This window comes from Barbus barbus (assembly GCF_936440315.1).
Source record: "Barbus barbus genome assembly, chromosome: 45".
In the NCBI taxonomy this organism is placed as follows: domain Eukaryota; kingdom Metazoa; phylum Chordata; class Actinopteri; order Cypriniformes; family Cyprinidae; genus Barbus; species Barbus barbus.
This window is the reverse complement of record NC_136723.1, coordinates 15,982,424-16,006,433: the sequence shown is the minus strand read 5'-3', so window position 1 is coordinate 16,006,433 and position 24,010 is coordinate 15,982,424. Positions and strand designations below refer to the sequence as shown.

General features: G+C 36.5%; 1 protein-coding gene across 1 annotated transcript in view; it reads left to right on the top strand.

Moving 5' to 3' along the window:
* The first annotated feature begins 6,398 nt into the window (after positions 1-6,398).
* LOC306864470 (dihydropyrimidinase-related protein 2-like) overlaps positions 6,399-24,010 on the top strand; it is a 31,841-nt gene continuing 14,229 nt past the window's right edge. Inside the window, exons 1-11 of the mRNA XM_079408496.1 lie at positions 6,399-6,656; positions 15,563-15,651; positions 15,828-16,012; positions 18,019-18,183; positions 18,338-18,399; positions 18,899-18,979; positions 19,347-19,415; positions 19,506-19,626; positions 20,310-20,466; positions 21,671-21,812; positions 22,030-22,200. Of these exons, the coding sequence (XP_079264622.1) occupies positions 6,615-6,656; positions 15,563-15,651; positions 15,828-16,012; positions 18,019-18,183; positions 18,338-18,399; positions 18,899-18,979; positions 19,347-19,415; positions 19,506-19,626; positions 20,310-20,466; positions 21,671-21,812; positions 22,030-22,200 (1,284 nt within the window). The 5' untranslated portion in view covers positions 6,399-6,614. The remainder of the gene's footprint in view (positions 6,657-15,562; positions 15,652-15,827; positions 16,013-18,018; positions 18,184-18,337; positions 18,400-18,898; positions 18,980-19,346; positions 19,416-19,505; positions 19,627-20,309; positions 20,467-21,670; positions 21,813-22,029; positions 22,201-24,010) is intronic.

The window sequence follows — 24,010 nt, the reverse complement described above, 5'->3', positions numbered from 1 at the left end:
GCAATGTATTACAAAGCACATTATGAATAATTATAATGCATTATACCATTTAATAACCCTTCATAATTTTTTACCAGTTTAACCATCCAGCAATACCAGCAACCACTCAGAACACAGAATTAGCTTATATTAGATCTCCAGAGCTGGGAATGCCTGGGAATTCGACCTGGGGTCAGATCTTCTCTGGCTGTATACAGTTCACACACCGAGCCTGTTGTTGAAACTTCTGTGAGATGATTACTTTGGATCCAGACTGCACCAGAGACAGATAGAGTGCCGTCTGTCTGACGTCCTTTCATCAACCATTTGTCATAATACCCACAACTCCCAGTTATTATGTTCTCGCTACATTCCCCCCATTAGTGTGGCTTGATTTCTCATTGACATGTGAGGGTTAACCAGCCCAGGCTCCTCTTAAACATGAATTCAGACCATTCTGGCAACTCTCCGGCCCACCTTACATCTGACTCATATTTCTTGTACAAATTCATGCCCTCATCCTAACTGAATATGAAATGCCTGTCATATTTGTGCTCTGTCATTGTTTCTGTCTGAGATCCTTGCAATTTTTCACAGTGTCTTGCTTAAGCTCCTTATAGTAAATCACTGAGAGTTGAATGAGCACCACAGTGCCATTTATGAAGGCCAATTATATGATATCTGTGGCTGAAATGCTTCATCTGTCCTTTGATTGGTTTTACAGCAACGTGCAGAAAAGCTATTACTATTGAATCCATTTCATCCATTGATTTTGCTGTACAAATTCATTTGTGCTATATCCTCGAGGGGCACTCCGCGCATTTACCCAGAGCTAAGAGACTAAAAAACAATTTTACCAACACTAAAACGGCTAAATTGCCTTTGTAAATTCATCTGGTTTAAGTTAAATTAAAAATAAACCAGTTTGGATGGCGTTAGCAGTCTAAAGAGGTACTCGACTGCCCTCTAGTAGCGCAGATGGGAATTTAAGGGTGTGCTTCATTCTGACTGGACACGATTGGGTGAGAAACGACATCATCTGTTCTCCAAAACGTTGTGGTGTCTGTTTATGGATACAGTTGCCTACAACTACACATCATTTTCCCCCCATAGTTTGCCCCTGTCAGGTCTCTCAACGCTTTTAAATAGCATTGCAGAAGCCGAATGAGTGATGAGTCCGCAGTTGCTGCAACCTGCAGGGCGTTTTCAAATTGAGCACAGATGCAAATCAGATCAGAATACAGTGGATCGGCATGAATCTGAATGCATTTTGTTTTGACATGATTAATTGCATCTTATTTGATCTAGCCATAAGTGTGCCATATTCACACAGCTATACACCAATCAAAAGTATTCGTGAATCGTCACATGTAGCGACTTTGTATGTAAATGTAAGCTTTTTAAAATAATAATTATGCCCTTCAAATGATAGGTAATAAAACTGGAGTTCCTGTGATTGAATTCCGCATAGGCTGTAGTGGGAGGAGCTGTGACTGAATTCCCCGTCTTGTGATTGGCTGAAACAGGTGTTCTGAGGTTCCGTAGTATCAATGATGACTGAAGTATGCATGCTTGTGTGTGCCTGTGTGTTGTGCTCCAAAACAAGACCATTATCTAAGCCACATAATGACTTCGGTTAACCAGAGAAGTGGTTTGGAAATGTCTCTTTGCAGCGTCAGTTTTATGTATGCAAGTCTGAGAAATGAATGAAACGGGCTTATCTTTTGTTCATTTTGTGGCACAAACGGTCTTTCTCACTTTCTCTCCCTCAGTCCAACAGCCTGCAGAGACAGTAGCTAAAGCAGGAACTCTTTTGAGTGGGTAAGGGCACATGTTGTTATGGAAACTGGGCTTTTGGAGCTATTATTGTGAGGCTGCTTTTTGGAGAAGCAAACAGAATGGCGAGTCTCCAGTGAGTGATTCTCCTTCGAAATGTTCCACCGCCCAGTATATGTTTATAAACATACGCAGCAAACAATGCCAAATTTAAAAAAAATAAGCTTTTTTTACTTCAAAGTGAATTCCATACTCCGTATTCTCAGAATAGTTCGATTACCCAACGAATGACTCAGGTGTTTTGATTCTTTTTAATGACTCGTTCTGAAAACGAATGATGTCAGGAGGCCGTTCTTCAGTTCGACTCCTGAGCTAATGAATCTTATTAGTCAGATCTTTCCAGTGATTCAAAACATATAGCTACAACATGACCAGAATTCCGATTTCTGAACGATTGACTATGAGACGGTTCTTTTTACCAGCTCAAAAAAATCAAAAACAAACAAACAAACAACAACAAAAAAACTCATGAATCAGTTAGAGCAGTTACTGACTCACTGAACCACGTTATTATAATTTATAATTTCGTTCGAATCGAATTGAAGAACTGTTACTGTATTATGGCCATGGCTTAAATGACTGAAATTAGGCTATTGGCTGATTGTTCATCAATGTCAACATGTACATGTAGGCCTATATTGATTAGACACTGAGTTTATGGTAGCTATTTTATGCATTTTTTAAAATTAAAATAAAAAACAGAAATGTCACCACATTTTGTTAATTTAGTATTTTATGTATATAGTGGGGATCAATATGTATTTAGCCTATTGCGATATATATATATACTTTTTTATCATGTTATTTTGATTTATTTTTTGTATTCTTGTTTTGTATGTATATTTATTTAGTTTGAATCTGAAATTGTCTCATAATTTGGCTACAAATAAGAATGATATTTCCCCAAAATATTTTCCCCTCATAATTACTAAAATAATCCAGGGGAAAAAAAATCGTTATGTCGTTAAATTCCCTTCTTTAAACGACACACTGTACTGTACATATAAGCTACTGAACGCCCATCTGACACGTGTGCATAAAAATAGCCTAGATGGAGCATAAGAAGCGTTCTGTGTGAACTTCCACTCATAACAGATCATATAAACAGTGAATCATAACCGTGATGCGCGTGGTGCTGAACGGACAGCGCCCTTAACTTTAACCTGCATGGGCGTGGCGCTTCAACTATCAACGGAGCAACCACAGATTAAAGAAATAATAATAGAAAAATCCATTATCCATTTTATAACTAAACCTACCATACATTTCTCTTTGTTTACCACATCCACCGCGTGTTCAGCAAACACACAGAGCGAACGCTAACCAAGGCATCTCACAATAGGCATAAGTGACAAGTCATCCGGGGAAAAAGCCCTCAGATATGGACACATTACATCTTTAACCCTCAAAACCCCGCATCACTTCCGCTGTTTCTCCTCTCATCTCTCCAGCAGAGCGTCACCTCATCCTCCGTCGGTCTCACGGTAACATCTCTGGATTTTCTCTGAATGTTTGTCATGGCTTCAGTAGATATAATACTATCAAATCCTGATGTGTTGCGTTTAATAACAACATAATTTGCACGGTCCACATTCATTTGCATTCATTCTTCGTGTTTTTGTATTGTTCAACAGATTGTTCTTTTCTAAAGGGTTTTGCGATCAATTGCATATTAATATGCAGGGCTGAATGGAGTGGATAATAAAATGTGTTGTTTTGGCGACTCGTAGTCAAAAATCCTGAAGAAATGCTGATGGATTGTTTTTATTATTTCACTTCATTTAAATAAAAGAGAAATCCCTTCTTTGGAGATTCTTATTTATGCTGTTAATTATGTTTACATTCCATTAGTATTCCTTTAAGATTTCTCTGACAAGTATAGGAACCTCCTCGCCTCACATGTAATGTTGTTTCTCACCTTCCAATGGAAAAACTAACATTTAGTGTCCACAGAGCTCTCTAGCCAGAGGTTTATGTGCCTTTGCATCCATCTGACAGTATTCACTGAGAGAAATGTCTGCTGCCGGAGATGTGCCTGCGTTCTTCCAGAACATGGGAAGCTCTAGCCCCAACCAGCCACGGCAGAAATTCTGTGGCGTATTCTGCCCGGTGGAGGGTTCGGCGGAGAATAAGACACTGGACTTTGGCTCGCTGTCCTCAGGGAAAGGTCGAGTGATTGAGAGGCAGAAGGATATCTCCAAACCACGAAAGGTGGAGATCAGGAGAAGTACCGGAAAAGAGATTCTGCAGAACCTAAACGACGAGGTAAGAGCTGCAGGGATTGTGCACTGTCATGTGGGTGGAAACATTAACACTATTGCATAAATCAATCTTCATTCGGATGCAGCCTCCCTTGCTTATGATAACAATCAATCAGACAAAAAGCTTTATTGTTGTGTTTTAATGCTGTGATATAAAAAAAACATAGCTTGGAGTATATTTATGTACCCAGATCTGAGAATATTTCCATATTGTAGCTAAAAAGGTTCTGTATAATCCAATTAATTATGAATACTGGTTTAAAAATCATTATCAAAATATGGAATATGCAATTAAAGTTGACACCCTATGTTGTTTAATGATTGTTTTTGTACTTATTTAAAAGTAAAACAAATTTTTGTTCTACTAATTAGCAGTCTATATTACACAGCTAATAATTTGCAGAATGATTCTGATTGGTCATTCGCAATGTTGTTGTCAAATAAATATGTATAATAACCTCTAAACTTTATATTTGACTTATTACCCAGCAAAACATTTCCTAAACTGCTAGTTTTATAGTCGTATCACTCTGCATCCTCTTTATTCTCATATGACAGAATAATTTCAAATCACTGTCTATTTATTGAGTATGTAGAAATATGTGAGATAATGTACAGTGAGGTGATCATTATCATAAAATATGTCCCTTCAGGATGATACAAAATCTGATCATCCTGTCTGGGTTTATTTTGTAATAATAACCAGTTGACTGTGCAATATTTCTTGTTGCAGTTGAATAAAATCACAAATTATTTTAAGGCTTGAATATTTGCTGTTCTCACAGAAAAAAGGGCAAATGATACATAAAACTTCTTGTCATTATACAACACAAAGTTTAGAACTAATTTATTTAGAAATAAGATGCAGCCCTTCTAGCAACAGAACATTTTTTTCAAAGGAAATTGTACAAACCTTGAAAATGATGATGATTAAAACATGCAATAAGATTTTTTTACATTCCAGTTGTTCCTAAGAGCCCAATAATTCCAGAGGCTATATGTGTGGGCCTTGGTATCTGGATGCGGTAACCATAGCTACAGTGACAGAGATGCTAAGCTGTGATTGAAGTACGCCCCAGTAGGGCTTTAAGAGCAATAACTTGGGACCTGTTAAAAAGCTCATAAAACCCAGAATCACCTCCACTCAAAATTATATTCAGAAAATGACCCTCCTTTTTCACGCAAGAAGAGAAAATGATATAGCCTTTTCACTGAATGTTGTCAGTCAGTTGATATGACAGTGCTTTTATACATGGTAACATGATACTACAGTCAAGAAAACGCTCTGTCACCCAATATACCAAACAGAAAATTGCTCTATGTTTGGCAAGTGTGATTTAAAGCCACTCTTATGCTTTTTCTTCTTCTTCACTGATAGGCCTTAATGACTGCAGAGATCAATGGCATGTTTAGGTCTACTGCACTGAGCCCAAAGCAGCCAGAGGGACCCGGATATTGAGCTGTAGTGTTTGCATATTATATAAATTAAAGATTTGGGGTGAAAGATCAACTTTAAGAAGGCATACATACTGTTCTGAATTGCTAGAACTAAAACTTGCAAACATAAATAGTTTTGTTACTCAATATGACAATCTAAGAACCACTCAAGTGTCTTTTTGATATTTATAGTGATATATGAAGATTTAAGTCTTTAAGTTACATTTATTTGATTTCTGTGCACACAAAGTATATCGAACCATTTATTTTCAAACATAATATTCAAAGTAAAAATTAGGTTTTCTTAGGGTTTATTTGAATAAAACAAGCCTTTGCATAAAATTTGATATTTTATTTGATCTAATCTAATTATTTTATTTTCTTGACTGTGTGTTGAGATTATTTAGTTTGTTTAGAATGAAAATAATACAAATTTAAACATAATTTATATATTATGAACAATAAATAACATAACAAATATACATAAGAATACATCATGAATAATATATGCTTTACAATTTTCCCTAAGATATATCTGCCTTTTAATTTTTTTCACATATATAATCATTGTTAATCTCTGTGAATCACATTTTATGTATTTTTTTCATTAATTAGTCCAGAAAAAAAATCGATGACGTCATTGACACTTTTATTAATCTCCATAATCGTTTGCATACAAATTATGTTTATTATTCATTGCACAGTTTTTGTTTTCCGTCATGTTCGATCAGATCATGCAAACACTGATCCATGTGCATTAAACCCATTGTCTGAAACATTGGTCACCCTCTGTGGACTCAGAGGAGGAGCTGCTGGCTATTCAGGGCGGGGTTGTGCGCATGCGCGCTGCTCTCCGCTATGAAAATCTCTCGTTTTGTCTAAGACAGTCTGGGTGGACTTGGTGCATCAGTGGAGAGGAGATATTGGGCACAGGTCCTTTGTCCTTTACATTTCTAGCGCTTTTACCTCCTCCGTTCGCCTCTCAATTCCTAAAGGACTACACAAACGGTCCTAAACCAAGCCATTTCCCCTCCCAAACAGATCGTAGCATCCATTATCACAGTGATAACGGTTCATCAAAGGGAATAGAGCATAAAGAAGATGTCTGGCTATCAGGGCAAGAAGAATATTCCCCGCATAACCGTGAGTTATGGAATATCTTCTTTAATTATTAACCAAGTATAAAGCATGTTTAGAAATAATGAAAATCTCGTGAGAATAAATGTGTTTGATTTGCACGAACGCTGATCCCCTGCTCCGCGTAGCTACGTTACATTACGTTACTCAGGCGCTTGGAGCCGGTAAACTTGTGATGTTTTAGCGAAATTAATCTGTAAATGTGTTGAATTTATGTCTTGAAGCAGTACTGCAGCACGGCATTGCGTTCTAGGACTCTTGTGAGATTCACACCGCGACGCAACCAAACCGGAACGCTCCCTAATATTCTGCTCGAGTCGCGTCGCTCGCGTGTAGCGAGTAAACCATAACATTCCAAAGTGTATTTAATAATTGCATTAAAACAAGCAGTTATGAGAGACCAACTGTCTGACCAATTGTGACTGAGGCGAGCACAACGTGTTTGAGGGAGCGGTACAGGATAATGGAAAAACGAATGGCAAACCAGGGGGAAAATGAGCACATTTCCTTCCTCAAGGCAGTGGGTTTGATTTATAATAGCTGCATGGCCCACACTTCTATATATTTTTGCATTTGCACAAGTCTTGTATTGAAATAGTTGTCACACTAGAATAGACATAATCATGCTTCCCCACCCATCTGATTATAACATATCCACATGACATCACAATGCACCTAATTTGATCTGTTTTAGAGTAAAACATGCTGGAAATAGCTGTTCGGAGACAGTCGAATGGAGCTCCCACTCAGCTCGGCTGGTGGCGGGTGTGCCTTTGTTTCTTTTCAAAGGAAGCTCTTTGGGCTGAGGTTTGGGGGAGAGCTTTAGGACACCCTTTTAGATTCCCTAAGCGATGTTGAATGAGAAGTAGGTGGGTTGTGGTTTCCATCCAGCATGTTAAGGAAACCGCATCCAGCTCTTAGTAAGATCTAAGAGGTTGGAGATAAGCCAGTCGGAGAGTAGCACGGGCAGGATCGCATGCAGAAAAAGACCGAAATGTACAGCTAAGAATACATTCAAATGGAAACATGGAAAAATAAGCATGACGAACGAGCTGTCTGAGAGAAATGTTTGTAGAGTTGCCTAAAGCTGTGTGTGCCACACCCCTATTACAGTGACCATCTTTAGTGTTGGGTCTATGGCACATCAACATTTGGGAAAGTAATGGGAATGGAATTTGACACACTTCCAAATGGATCTGTCGATTGACATCAAATAACGCAGAGGTCGCTCGGTTGATTTTTACTTGTTGCGTCTGTTCTAACTGTAGTCACAGCTTGGCCCCGTCAGTCATCACCCCTTGTACTGTAGTGGAATTCATGCGGACCTCCCAAGCACACTGTGACCCAAAGACCTCATGCATAAATATTGTCCTCCTAAAAGCTTTAGCTCAATTGGGTGAATTGTTTGTAGAGCGGATATTTAAGAGCAATTGGTCGTGCAAACAACGGTCTGTCCATCATAGATCTGTTTTTCCTGTGATTTTTTTCTGCTGCATAAGTAGACCCAGGCGTGGTTTGGATGCACACATAGTTGACACACAAGCATATGCCAGCATGGCTGGTCGGCTGGAGGGCGGCTGGGATGGTTAATGGGTGGGTCGGGGTGGACCAGCTGCATTGGTCAGCTGCGCAGACAGGCGGAGGAGGGTGACACCTTCTTGAGCCTCATTAAAGATGAATGTTAGCTTTAATTCTCCACCTGCCTGGTTACTTTCAACTGTAGTTATGAGGTCAGATATCAGAGAAGAATTTTTATGTCCATACATTCTTTGACTCTATAGGCAAAGTCACTTGTTTTTCATGTTAATCACTGACTGCCATTGTTATGTCACCACTTATTAGTTCTGCTTTCTGCATCAGACCTACTGTAAAAGATAAAAATAAATAAATTCATGAGTAAATTGAAAATGAGTAAACAAATTATATTTTGGTATTTATTTATTTATTTTATTTAATAATTATAGTCAACATTTGTTTTTATATATATTTATTTACTAAACAAAGATGATAGTTTTAGTATGTTTTAATATTTATTTATTCATTTATTTATTTTCACTTTACTCAATTGTTTAATTACTACAGAAATATAAAAATTTTATTTTAAAACATTTATAATTTTTTGTAGTAATTAAATAATCACTTACATAGAAAAAATGTTTACATGAATATTTATTACAATGGGAATTCGATTATTTATTTATTTATTTATGTTCACTTTACTCAATTATTTAATTACAACAGAAATATTAGAAATTTATTTTTTTCTGCAGTAATTTAATAAATAATTACTTAAGTAAAGCAAATGTTTACATAAACATTTATTACAATGATAAGTTTTAGTAAATTAACTAATATTTATTCATTAAAATAAAACAAGTAGTTTTATTTTGTAAACATATTTGTTAATAATATGTAATTATGTGTATGTAATATGTATGTATTTACAATATTTATTTATTTATTTATTGTATATTAATTTAGTACTCATTTATTAATTACTCAAGTAGTTGATCATTTATTTACTATGGGAAGAAGAAAGATTTATTTTAAATATTTACCATCTTTTTGTGGTACTTAAATTGCTTTAGTAAAGGAAATATTTATTAAAATAAAATATCCTTTTTAATAAATGGATGAATACATATTTAAGATAAACTATTATTTATATTAAGTAAATAAATTCATATTTAAGTAATTATTTACAGTATTAATTTATTTACTTAACAGATGATTTAAAAAAAAATATTTATTTATATATTTATGCGTTAATCTATTAATTATTTACTTATTACATAATTAGACAATTGTTTAATTAAATTAATAAAGAAATATTTTTTATTTTTATTTTAAACATTTATCATCTTTTGTGGTAAATTACATTAGTAAAGTCAATAAGTAAATAAATATTAAAATAAAATATTACATTTAATAAATAATTTTAAGTAAAAAGCAATGTATAAGAAATGTATAAAAAAAGCTAACAAATAAATTCTTAAATAAAAATGTCTAAGGAATTAAATATTTATTAAATATAAAACTACATAATCTTACTTTTGCATGTTTTTGTAGTTTTCGAATGTAATACAGTGTAACATTCTGTGATTTAAAAAAACCCTCCTCAGCCCAGTTGTCTGGTTTCCATGGCAACCTCAGCAGCTCCAGTGCAACCCTGTGATCTGTCCCAGAATGCACTGCTGACCTGCTGTTGTGCCTCACGTTCACCCCCACCGCAAAGCCCAATCTCTTCTCTGACTTGTATCAAGCAGTCTGAGAGGAGCGTGTTTTCTTACAACATACAGGATTTCCATTCATAACAGCTACGTTTGCGCCTCAAAGGGGAAAAAGGCACCAAGCACGCAAACAGTCAAGCCACACTTTCGGTTTTCCTTTAAGAGGATCATAAACGGATCGACCTGGCAGCTAGAATCCGGCTCAACTAAATCCGTTTCTAAACGACCGAGGGATGGAATTGTGAGCGGTTAAACCCAAAGACTGGAAGTCAGTCAACATAGATTATTATTAAGCGCAAATTTGCTTCAGATCACAAATGTGACGTCCTTTATGGTTTGATGTTCATGGACACGAAACCGTCTGTTTAAACTTCCATTATCATTTACGGCATGCAGTAAAATAAACATGCTGACCTGAAGACTTCCTGTCAGTGTTCTCATGCACTAAGTATCCAGCACTTTGTCTCTGGAAGAGGTCCAAAACAAGCACCAGTTCAGTCCACATTTCCTCTAATTAACATTACAACCTTTCTGATGATGTCATAATGCCTTAACCCAGCATCGATGTTTCTGATTGGTCGGTTTGTGCAGGGAGACTGAGGAAATGGATGGCAGCGATTGTCCGGGTTATGTAATGCATGTTATGAAGCAGCTGTTGAGTGTGGCTGACCGCCAAAGCCACTCGCATGGTCCCAGAAGCCCCTCGGCAAAGATCTGGATGTGAAAAAAGTAGAAGGCATTCTTTATATGTGGAAGCTGGTGTTGGTTTTTCTATAAATTAAATTGAGTAAAGGTATATGAGAGCAAATGAAGCAGCGTTTGGGTTCTGTAGTGTTGTTTTTCTTGTTGTGGGATGTGTGGTAGGAGATGTCAGGTCACTGGAGTATTTGCTTTTATCGCTAAGTGAATCAGGGCACGGCTTGGGAAGCCACCCAGGGCCTCATGTTGCTGGGTTGCCAACAAGCACGCAAAGAGGCAGAAACGCAGACAGAGCCGCCTTTGTCCCCGTGCGGTGCAAAGGGGCCTTGTGACTGGAATTGTTCCACCGCTCCCCTTTCAGAAAAATGGCCGTACTTCTGGGGCCCTGAATGTAAAGAGATTCTTGGGTGGTGGCGGGGTCTGGACCGTGGTATCTAGCCAACTTTACCCTTCATACTGCTGAAGGGAAAGATACAAAGATACTATTTTCATCTAATTCACTTATTGCTTGGAAAATGAAAAGCACACAGCTAATTCAAGAAACATTAGGACATGTTTTGACATTAAGATAACCCAATGAGTGTTTTTGATCTTAAATAACAATTCTTTCTTTTTTCGTTCGCTGAAGCATGAGACTGATTTCCTGCCTACAAAGCCTGAATTTAGCACAAATCAACTGCATTTGGGACCATGTTGTGAAGAAGCATTGTATTGGTTGAACCTTCCCTGAATGAGCCAGTTTATTTATTCTGTATAAAGATGTTAGTTTGTTTGCCAATTATTTATTTAATTGCTACAGAAAGGTGAAAGTTTTATTATAAATATTGATAATTTTTCTGTAGCAATAAAGAAAACAAATACATATTTATTCAAGTAAAATAATTAACTTATTTTCACATTAATTTCTTACTGGCATTGTTACATAATTTCTTATTAATAACTTGTACAGTGCCCTCCAAAAGTATTGGAACAGTAAAGACATAATTGCTCTGTTGGCTATGGAGTCAAGACATTTACAAATATGATTAAAAGATGAATATGAGACAAAACTACAGAATGTCACATTTTATTATTGGGTGATTCAACACATAGATGTTTTACCAGCTAAGAAGTTCAGCACTTCTAGAGTTTCATCCCTCTATCTGATGTGAGCATAAGTATTGGAACAGTTGCCTCACAGGTCTTTCTAAGTGATCAGCTGTGTCCTGTTGCATTAATTCTTCAGATATTTAAAGCAGGTAATGTGTCGTATCAGTTATATCCATTACTTCTGTATTCTGAATCTTGCATTCGATGATGACGCACACAAACCAGGATGAAGATGAGGGAGCTGACTTTGAGAGAAAAGCAAGCAATTTGGATGCTAAAAGAAAAGAGGAAGTCAATTAGAGCTATAGCAAAAACAAAGGGCATGGAGAAATCAAGAGTTTGGAAACCACCAGCGACACCAGCAATCAACAACGACCTGATCGGCTGAGAAAACAACAGTAGTTGATGACAGACAATTCATAAAAGCTGTGAAAATGAATCCTAAAACCAATGTCTGTAAAATCACCAACAACTTCTTCCAGAAAGCTGGGGTGATGTTCTGACAATTTACTGTCCTCAGGAGACTTTGACACAGAATTACAGATGCTACACAGCAAGATGCAAACCTCTGACAAGCACCAAAAATAGAAAGGCAAGATTAGAGTTTGCAAAAAAGCATAAAGGTGAGCCAGAAGAGTTTTGGAACTGTGTTTATGGACCGATGAGACAAAGATTAACCTTTATCTAAGTGATGGGAAAGCAAAAATGTGGAGAAAAAAAGGGAACTGCAATGATCCCGAGCATACAGCCTCATCTGTAAAGCATGGTGGAGGTGGTGTCATGGCATGGGCATGCATGGCTGTCTCTGGAACAGGCCCTCTCAACTTTACTGATGACTTAATGTATGATGACAGTAGCAGAATGAATTTGGAAGGGTACAAAACCATCTTGCCTACCAATATTCAAGAAAATGCCACCAGATTCATTGGGAAGTGCTTCATATTGCATCAGGACAATGACCCAAAACACCCTGCCAGTTCAGTCAAGGAATTTATAAGGGCAAAGAAATGGAAAGTCTTAGATTGCCCAAGTCAATCTCCAGATTTAAATCCGATTGAACATGAATTTCAGAAACTCCCCAAAACAAGCAACAACTGGAATTGGCTGCATTAAAGGCTGGGAAAAGTATTTCAAAGGATGAGACCAAGAGTCTGGTGATGTCTATGGGTCACAGACTCACTGCTGGGATTGTGCGCAAGGGATCTGCAACTAAATAATAGCTTTTAATATTTTATATCTGCCTTATGTTCAACTGTCCCAATACTTATGCTCACATTAATGAGTGGGATGAACTCTAAAAGTGCTGTTCTTTTTATTTGGTAAAACATATATGTGTTGAAACGGATAATAATAAAATGTGACTTTCTGTAGTTTTGTCTCATAATCATATTTTAATCATATTTGCAAATGTCTTGACTCCACAGCCAACAAAGCAATTTTGTCTTTACTGTTCCAATACTTACGGAGGGCAGTGTATAATAGGCTGGTACATTCTTGTTTACAGTTTCTAGGATTTTCAGCACCAAACTTACTTTAAAAATAAATGAATAAATGAAAAAAATAAGTAGATTAGTGTAAAAAATGGTTTATATGCTTCAGTATTTCTATTCAATATTAATGGCAATATTTACTTATTTACATTTAGTTATTTAGCAGACGTTTATCCAAAGCGACTTACACATGAGGACAATAGAAGCAAGCAATCAAAACCAACAAAACAGCAATGACTAATGCAGTAGGCCTACATGTAGCAAGGATTTGTGCGTGTATATATATATAAAACAAGTAGAATAGAAAATGAATAGAGAACGCTAGTGTTAGAGGGTCATTTTTTTAAATAAGAAGAAAATCTGCAGTTAAGAGGGTCAATTTTTTTTAATAAATAGAAAACAAGTAGATAAAATAGAAATAGAATAGAGAGTGCTTGTGCTACAGGGTCAAGTGTAGATGGAAGAGATGTGTGTTTTTAGCTGTTTTTGTATTAAACGATTTGTTAGTAATATTTAGATATATTTTTTGTAGTAATAATAAATACGTAAAGCAAATATATATAAAAATAATAGAATAAAATATATTTTATTTTGTAAAGAAATCAATAAACATTCATTTACAATAAAACTATTACATATATTTAGTAAATAAGTAACAATTCATTCTTGTTCACTTCTTTGTACTGTCTCATATTTTTCATTCACTGAAGTGTGATTGCTTTCCTGCCTTCAACGACTTACTGTAAAATTGGGGAAGGGGTTGTAAAGGAGCATTTCATTGGTTGGACCTATTGAACAAGTACATCCCCTTCACTGAATGAGTCAGTGTTTTTAATCAGAACAAGACTTGAGAATGAACCGGGATGTCTTGTTTGTGAATGAACTAAACAATTAATACTTTGAAAATGAATGTCTGCATGCAGTTTATTCAATTCAGCATGTGAGTCAGTCTTGTTCACAACAAGGATATGATTATTACACAATAATTTAATAAACCTTGCTATATTTGTTAAAGGTGACATGTCAGGAAAATCTGACTTTTTCCGTGTTTAAGTGCTATAATTGGGTCCCTGGTGCATCTACCAACCTTGAAAATTTGGATTATTTTCATTTTTTTGGTAATAATTTCTCTGCACACGTTTCTCAGATTTTGCTCCCTCTGTGTAGAAAGGGGGATCTTATTATAATATTACCGCTTTTTAATCTACACTTTTCCACCCACAGCGCCGCCATTGTGTTTTCGTAAGCGACAATGCTGTAACAGTTTCCTGTAGCTCAAATAGTAGAGCATGGCGCTAGCAACGCCAAGATCATGGGTTCGATTCCCAGGGAAAGCAAGAGCTGATAAAAAAATGTAAAAACTGTAACTTGAATGCAATGTAAGTCGCTTTGGATAAAAGCGTCTGCTAAATGCATAAATGTAACAGTTCTAACACCATGGCGAAAGTTCGAGCAAAGCATGCTAACTGTCTTTGGCTGCACTGATGAGCACAAAACACTATTCCCAGCCTCAGCGGAGACAAGAGAGCTGTGGATTTATTGATTTATTTACTTTATATTACTCTGCTGCTACACAGATCTAATATAAACATGCAATTTATTTCTAAGCTGTTCACCTTCACAGATAAGACTGACTGTTTTTGTAACTTATGTGTGTTTTTAACATAAACTTGTGTGTATTTAAGCGCAATAAGACATGAAAGAGAACTTAGTTTAGTAATCACATGCCATGTGACAGTTGCTTTCTGTTTGCGTGCTTCAGAAGTGTGTGCTCAGAAAACCATATATCCGAAGTTTAAACTGATATGGCTTTAAAACACGTGATTTCAGCGCGATAGATATGATAATCAAAACCAAACTGTCTTCTTGGGTTTTTAGGTCTTTTTATCAAATGAGTTGAGTGCATGGTTCAGTAATACACTCATATCACAAAAGATTATCTTGCTACAATGCAAGGTAACCTATAGAAATTGTCACTGAATGAATCAGTATGAATAACTTTGATGAACAGCTTTGAAAGATTTGAGTAACTGAGATGTATCAAAATCCCCTTCACTAATGCAGTACACATTATACTAGAAATAGCAATCAGCTCAAATTGTAAGGGTGAATCATTGTCTTCCAGGTTCAGCTGAGCACATTGTAGTGCAGTGACAGATAAATGTTCCATGGTGAACATGTGTTTATAATTGTAAAGACCACAGAATTCACTGATGCCGTTTATAAAGAATGTGGGTGACGCTATACTGCTGCTTTATAAGCTCTGATTTACTGGCTCCTGGATTAATTTGTATTTCAATTGTCTATATTTATGTTGAGTCTATATTAAATGTCTCAAGGTGAACAGACAATTTGCACTTGTATTGCAATAGGATACTAAAGCGACTTTTATCTGTTGTTGCAGAGTGACCGTCTCTTGATTAAAGGGGCAAAGATTGTGAACGATGATCAGTCGTTCTGTGCCGACATCTATATGGAAGATGGCCTGATCAAGTGAGTGTAAAACATATTAGATGAACTGTTCCTTTAGTAGTCTGAGGTTATAAGGTTAATGTGTGCATAATATGCCCTTATATCATATAACACATGAAGAAATAATTAAATAGCCCTTGAAATTAAGATTGCTCAGATTGTATAACTCATATTGCTTTTTCATATCTCACTCACAGGCAGATTGGAGAGAATCTGATCGTGCCCGGCGGGGTGAAAACCATCGATGCTCATGGACGTATGGTGATGCCGGGTGGCATTGATGTGCACACGCGCTTCCAGATGCCTGACAGGGGCATGACTGCTGCCGATGACTTCTATCAAGGCACCCGAGCTGCACTGGCTGGAGGAACCACCATGATCAGTATGTGTCCAATTGTGCTTAGTCTGATGAGTTTACAGAAGAAACTGAGCCAGGACTAGTTTGTGTGCTGTTTGCATATCAAACACCCAGAACATCATAGCAGTAACTCAGCAATGCAATAGCAACCACCCAGAAAATGTCATTGCAACTACCTATAAAACGAAGTAACCATCCAATAATGACTGAGCTACACCCATGGTAGCCATCAACAATACCATAGCAACACCCTAGCAACCACCGACAATGCCCTCAACACCCCAGTGATGCTCTAGCAACCAGCCACAACACCATAGCAACCACTTAGTAAAGCCCTGCCAACCACCCACAACACAATAGCAACCACTAGCAATGCCCTGGCAACTGAGCATAACACCCGGGCAAACACATAGTATTTCGTTAAAGTTGCAGTCCGTAACTTTTTTAATTTACAAAATGAATATAATAAGCCAGTACATCATGAATCCATTTTACAAACTGTGTTTTTTGCTTATCCTGAATCACTACGGTACACCTATAATAAGTTTTATATTCAGACTATTTCGGACTGGTTCTGGTGGAACCGCTGCGGAGTAGCCCAGTACCTGCGTGATTTGTTATAGACATAAACAGAGTAGCTCCAGCTTCAGTGTTCTTCACAAGACTCACGCAGTTCTGTTTATTAACCACTTGAGCGACAAAAGTTATGGACTGCAGCTTTAAACCATACTACAGCTTAGAAACCGCTAATATCTGTGGACCAGAAATTCATAGACTTCAAAGAATCATATGCCAGTAAAACAATGCCTGATCAACCACCCACAACAACATACCAACAATCTAGTAATGCCCTAGTAATGGCCTGGCAGCCACTAATAGTGCTTTAGCAACCACCAAGCAATGTTCTAGCAATCACCCTCAATATGATAACGACACCCTAGCAACCACCCACCCACATGCCATAGCAACACCCCAGCAATACTTTAGCTACTTCCCACAGATACCTAGTCACCAACAACAACACCATACAACCAGCAATACCCTGGCAACCACCTTCAATTCTATAGCAATGCTCTAGAAACCAATCATAGTAGCAACCACTTAGCAATGCCCTGGCAACCACCCACAATGCCACATAGTATCTACACCATGGCAACTGCCCACAATGCCATAGCAACTACCTGGAAACAACCAAGAACGCCCTAGCAACACCCTGGCAACTACCCACAACACCTGAACAAATGCATAGTAATGCTTAAAACTACTCAAAACACTCAGCAGCCACTCATATTTAGGAACCAGAATATTGTAGAGATTTGGGCCAGTAAGCAATGCCCTAGCAATTTTTGAGAAATTTGAGAAAAAAAAATGAAAACACAACACTCATAGGGCCTTAAACAATTATTTTTTCTTAAACTTTTAGTAAATTGCTGTTGAATATTGTTAGTTTTATGATTTCCATTAATTATACATGCTTTTCGATTAATAAAATTGAATTTAACCATTAAAACAGAGTCTAGAAAAATGAAAATGAAAAAAAAAAAAAAAAAACGGAATCCAGAAAAATTAAAACTAAAAAAATTTAAATACGAATTTGGGAAAAAATTCAACGGATTTTGGGGGAAAAATTTAAATAAAACAGATTTCTAGGGCCCTGAATAATATGAATGTCAATGGCTACCTGCAACTGATTGTTACCAATTTTTCATTTTTAGGTGAACTATTCCTTTAAGTTATGATTAGAGCAGCTTTTCACAAACTATGCTACCTTTTCCTAAGTGTAATGAAAGCAGTATTGTTTTGTTGAGTCACCTGTATTGTTTATAATGCAGCCGCCATCGACAGTGTCTGACAGCAGTGCAGACAGGATGGAGACAGTGTGCTTAAAATAGCACGATACTGTTTTAACATCTCCGTTGTCCTCATTTCAGAGCAACATTATTAACTGATTTGAGGTACTTATTAATCCGTAGGAGCTCTTTAAAATCTGTCTAACCACTGTGTGTGTGTGTGCGTGTGTGTGAAAACAGTTGATCATGTGGTTCCTGAACCCGGGACGAGTCTGATGTCGGCCTTCAATCAGTGGCGGGAATGGGCGGACACCAAAGCGTGCTGTGACTATTCTCTTCACGTGGACATCACCGAATGGCACAAGGGTGTTCAAGAGGAGATGGAGGCGCTCGTCAAAGATCACGGTAAACCACTGTCAACATCTGTATCTGCTGTACGAGCCCAGCAGAGCTGGCGAATACTGCATTGCTCAGGAATTCTGCTGCTGCGCTGTTTTACTAATGTCTCACGGACTCCTTCATTGCCCTCTGTAATTTCATCCCCCGGCTTTGTGTGCAGGCGTTAACTCTTTCCTCGTCTACCTGGCTTACAAAGATGTTTTCCAGCTCACTGATTCCCAGGTATGGCTTCCTCCATGCATTCTACCTACTTACACGTATCTTACGATTAGTCTCATGAAACCTGTCAAAAACACACCCAGGTCATATTTAACCACAAAATCAAAAGAGAAAAATAAAAATGATGAAAATTAAGCCTGTTCTTATTATACATTTAAATACTGAGTAATATTAATTAACCACATGTACTTTACTTAAAATGTGCTTTATAAAATGACAAAAAATTCTGCCATCTGTTACCATCATAGTACCATGGTACCACTTTTAGGTGGCACGGTACCAGGATTTTTGGGGTTTGTGTGATTACGTTGTAATTACTAATGGCAATTGTGCCATAAAAACAGTTAAGGGATCTAAACAGAGTCCCTTTGTAATTTATAAACATATGATGCTTGAATAGTCTGCCGGTGACCGTCGCATCTGTTTTAAGCATGGTTTGTCATATTTGCCATTCCTTTCTGAGTGTCAGCATTTGTGTGACTCCAGTTGTGTTTATGTGCAGATCTACGAAGTGTTCAGTGTCATCCGGGACCTCGGGGCCATTGCTCAGGTCCATGCTGAGAATGGAGACATCATAGCCGAGGTGAGATCTTCAGAGAGGCTGCACCGTGCAGCACTGAGCTCCACTTACTCAGAGTTACTATCAACAATAAACTGTTTGGAGATGTTAAATCAAAACACATGCTCCACAACGAACGCTCAGACTTTATACTGGCAAGCAAAACCAAAGCAAATATTCCTACGTGAGGCTGATATAATTAATTGCAGATGACTTTTGGTGCATGGTTTTGTGCATTTATCATGATCAAGATAAGCAAACTCTTTGTAATGAAGACATTTTTAATATGTACAGTATATATTGAGACTATGACATCATTATTGAAAGATTCAGCGATCTCATGCTATTCTTATCATCCCATCCTACTCATTTTCTGTATTTCTTTCAACAGGAGCAGCGCAGGATTTTGGAGTTGGGTATCACTGGACCAGAGGGACATGTCCTCAGTCGTCCAGAGGAGGTGAATGGCATGGAATTCTGGGAAAAGTTATCAATTTTCCCACGTTTTCCCAAGAAAACATGTGCTGACTTGGCTTTATCAATCATTTAGGTGGAGGCGGAGGCAGTGAACCGCTCTGTAACAGTGGCCAATCAGACCAACTGCCCTCTTTACATCACCAAAGTGATGAGCAAGAGTGCCGCTGACATCATCGCCCAGGCCAGGAAGAAAGGTGAGCGCCAACTCCATTTTCAATATGGAGAGTCTTCAATGAATCCAAACCTAGTGGAAACATTCAAGGTTGAATTACCACCATGGAAGAACATTCTGAGGCGGTCTGATCTAATTCCAGTAAAATTAGGTATTATTAAAGGGATAATTCACTCAAAAATGAAAATGATGTCATCATTTACTCACCCTCAAGTAATTCCAAACCTGTATGAATTTCTTTGTTCTGAACACAAAGGAAGATATTTTGAAGAAAGTTTGTAACAAGACTGTTTTGGGGCACCATTGACTTCCATAGTAGAAAAAAAAAATACTATGGAAGTCAATGGTGCCCCAGAACTGCTCTGTTTCCCACATTCTTCAGAATATCTTCCTTTGTGTTCAGCAGAACAGAGACATTCATACAGGTTTGGAACTACTTGAGGGTGAGTAAATGATGACAGAATTTTCATTTTTGCGTGAACTTTCACTTTAAGTCTGGACAAGCAAGGCAGGTTTTATGAACTGGCATGCACTGCAGTCATGCAAAAAAACCCAAATAATAATAATACAGCATCTATGACTCAGCTGTTCTTGGCTAGACAGCAAAAAATGACATCATGGTGGTCGGGCTCCAGAATCAGGGCAAGGGAATTACAGTGAAATTATATAGGCCTATTCCTAATTCGGTATCTTTGAACCTTTTAGGCACCGTTGTGTACGGTGAGCCAATCACAGCAAGTCTTGGTACAGACGGCTCGCACTATTGGAGCAAGAACTGGGCCAAGGCCGCCGCCTACATCACGTCCCCACCCTTGAGTCCGGATCCCACCACACCGGACTATCTCAGCTCACTGCTGTCATGGTAGTATGCTGTTTATTTGTAGTATGCATTACTGATTTGATTAGTTTCAGTGGTAGAGCCCTGTAATAAGTGTACCATAAGAAATTAAATTGGTTCATTTGTGGGATATGAGAGTGGTTATAAAAATTCCATATTACCTCAGACGACTTAAACGTTAACTGAAGGGTTGACTTTAAGTTTAGGAGTTGACTTCAAGTTTGCAGTATGGTTTACTTTTACAGATGTGTTAAGTAAAGAGATAATAAAAGTATTATTATTATTATTAAGTTTATTATATTAATAGTATTTCATTACAAAATTAATTACAAAATAATATTCCACATGAAGCAATAATTATAAAATTATTGTATTTTAGCATGTATATTTATTAGCAAAATTAATTATAACAATTATTCTTCTTATTATTAATTATAAAATTGAATACACACTATATATTACAAAATAATATTCTTAGTGAAGAATTAAGGATTCAATTGATTAAATTATTGTTTTGTTTTTGTTTTTATTAGCAATATAACTATCATCATCATCATCATCATCATCTTTATTATTGTTATTATTATTACATATGATATATATTATATACCTTGCATTTAATATTAATTAATATTATTAATATTATTGCATTAATATTATTAAGATTATAATATTAATAATTATCATAGTGAATATCAAAATAATATTCAAAGTGAAGCAATAATGATGCAATTCTTGTATTTTATATGGATTTTATTAGCAATATTAATTATAAGAACTAGTAGTATTAATATTAATTGACAATAATAATAATAATTGATTTTATTTATAATGATTACATTATCATAATATTTTAGTATTTATTGTTATAAATTTAATAGTGCAAATAATTATGATACTACTACTACTACTACTAATAACAATATCCAGATATCCAATGGCATATCCAAAATATATTATTAAATCATTTTAATAAATATAAATTATTATTATTATTATTATTATTTACAATATTAATAATAATAATGAATTCTGTGGCACTTTTTGGGTCGAAAACAAAAAATTTAAAATTGGATTTTAGAACATGTTTGCTCTGAGATTATTTCATTTAAAGAGGACACAATTTTGAAAAGGGTTCGCTAAGTGGAAAAATATAAATGTTTGTAGAATAGACTCAATTTTTTGGTCCTAAATTGAAATTTGTCTCCTCACCCACTTCCTGCTCCAGTGGGGATCTGCAGGTATCAGGAAGCGCTCACTGCACCTTTAACACCGCCCAGAGAGCTGTGGGTAAAGACGACTTCACCCTCATCCCTGAAGGAACCAACGGCACTGAAGAGAGGATGTCCATCATCTGGGACAAATGTGTGGTGAGGCAGAAATACTAGTCTGCAAATAATAAGGGGAGACATTTAATCACAAGCTGCCACGGTGCAGCATCTACACTTCCTTCAGTCATATAAACAAAATCAGTCATTGGTCATGTGAGTCTAAATAGTCCCAGCCGAACAGACAAGCACACTCAAGTGAACACAAACACAACCGAGGCAAACTGTCATCTCTCCCTGTGGTCCCACTCGTTCGTAGGTAACTGGAAAAATGGACGAAAATCAGTTTGTGGCCGTCACCAGCACCAACGCCGCTAAGATCTTCAACTTGTACCCGCGCAAGGGCCGCATCGCCGTGGGTTCAGACGCCGATCTGGTTCTGTGGGACCCTGATGTCATGAAGATCATCTCAGCGAAGAGCCACAATCTGGTGAGTTAGAGTGCAGGATTCATTGGTGTTTATGTGATGTACGTCCCTCAGTGTAGTTTACCATTGAGCTAAGATGTGTTCTTGTGAAGGCGGTTTGCAGTCCTGACGAGAGAGCTCTGGTTGTTCTGACCGAATGTTGGGTGTGGCTTATGTTACTCATGCGAGTGATATCAGTCTCAGCTCTGCTGGGTAATTGATGTCTCCCTCCTGCTTTGGAGGCGGAACTGCGCACAACGCCATGAGGATCTTTTTTAATGTCTTTTTGTGTCTTTAATGTCTATTTGTGTTTGTGAGCTTACAACACACTGACTTTTGAGAGTTGTGTTCTTTTGTTTAGTGGATTTTGTTTAACTACATATCTAAAGATTAGTTTAGAAGCAAAAGGGTGTTAGATAAATATTGTAAATAATGTATTAATATAATATACATATTAAAGGGATATAGGGCTGCCACTAACAACTATTTTTATTTCGATTAATCTAACGACTCATTTTTCGATTAATCGATTAATCTAAACGACTAATTTCCCGCAAAAAAAATCAACAATTTTACTTAAAAATATTTTATTAAACCAAATGAAATCTAAATTTCTATGAAATCCTTTTTTAAAGCAAAAGTGAAGTGCAACAGAGTGCAAGAAGCAACTGTCCATCTCAGTCAAATCACTGAAATCACAGTTCAGTATTATAGTGTGAGAATGACAACATATCCACACGCTCTAGTCTAATAATAATAAAATTATAATCAAAAAACACTCTTTAAAGAAGTATTTACCAGAAATATTATTTACCAGGATTTATTTAGGTGAAAAATGTAAATGTGCAGTATTTCTGAAAAAATACTTTTTTTTAATATAAAATCAATTAATTGGAGATGCTTTTTATTATTAAAATTTAATGGAACCATTAAAATGGAATCCAGAAATAATGGAAAACAGATAAAACTGCAAAACTAAATTAATTAGACAGGCTTTTTGATTAATAAAATTTAACAAAACTGAATTTGGAAATTAAAAAGAGTTTTCATAGGGCCCTATAATTATATATATATATATATATTTTTTTTTTTTTTTTTGTGGTAATAAAAATGGATTTAAGTGAACGATAGCTTTTAAAATGACATATATAATAGCAATGATGCAATAATAATTAGTTCAAATAAAGTATCAAAAGCAAGAAATCATATGGTTTTATTGAACAAAACTGTTAAAATACATAATGTATTATAAACAATAGAGCTAATGTAGATTACGCATTACAACAAAAGCCTGCAGGAGGTGCCGACGGCCTGATGATTATTATTTTTACACATTACTGTTTAATATTGACCAAACACCATTTAATTCAAGCGTACACTTAATCTTTAATATTTGTCCATTTCTTTAGGACAGAAATGCTACAGCCGCTGTAATTAAATGAATAAGTGGACATCAAACCGTGTAAACTCAGAGTGAGGGTTTGAGCTTTTATTTTGAAATCGCGATGTATTCTCCTGTATTAGTGTAGATTTATAAATTATTTACCTTACAAATCCAATGAAATGGCGGCAGTTGCGTTCCCAGATGAAGGTTATAATAAACCCAAACTCACAATAACATGCAGGGATGGAATTTAAGACGCTCCACATGTAAATGATAAAGTTTCTGTGGAGCTACTGTGAACGGAGCCGCTGTGAGACGCACGATCTTAATCTACACGCATGGAAATAATTAAAGAGCATATACTGTATTAGAACTGCTTGGTTGACGCAACAAAAAGAAGTCGATGATTTTTAACAATCGACTAGCCGCGATGAATCGACGAATCGTGAC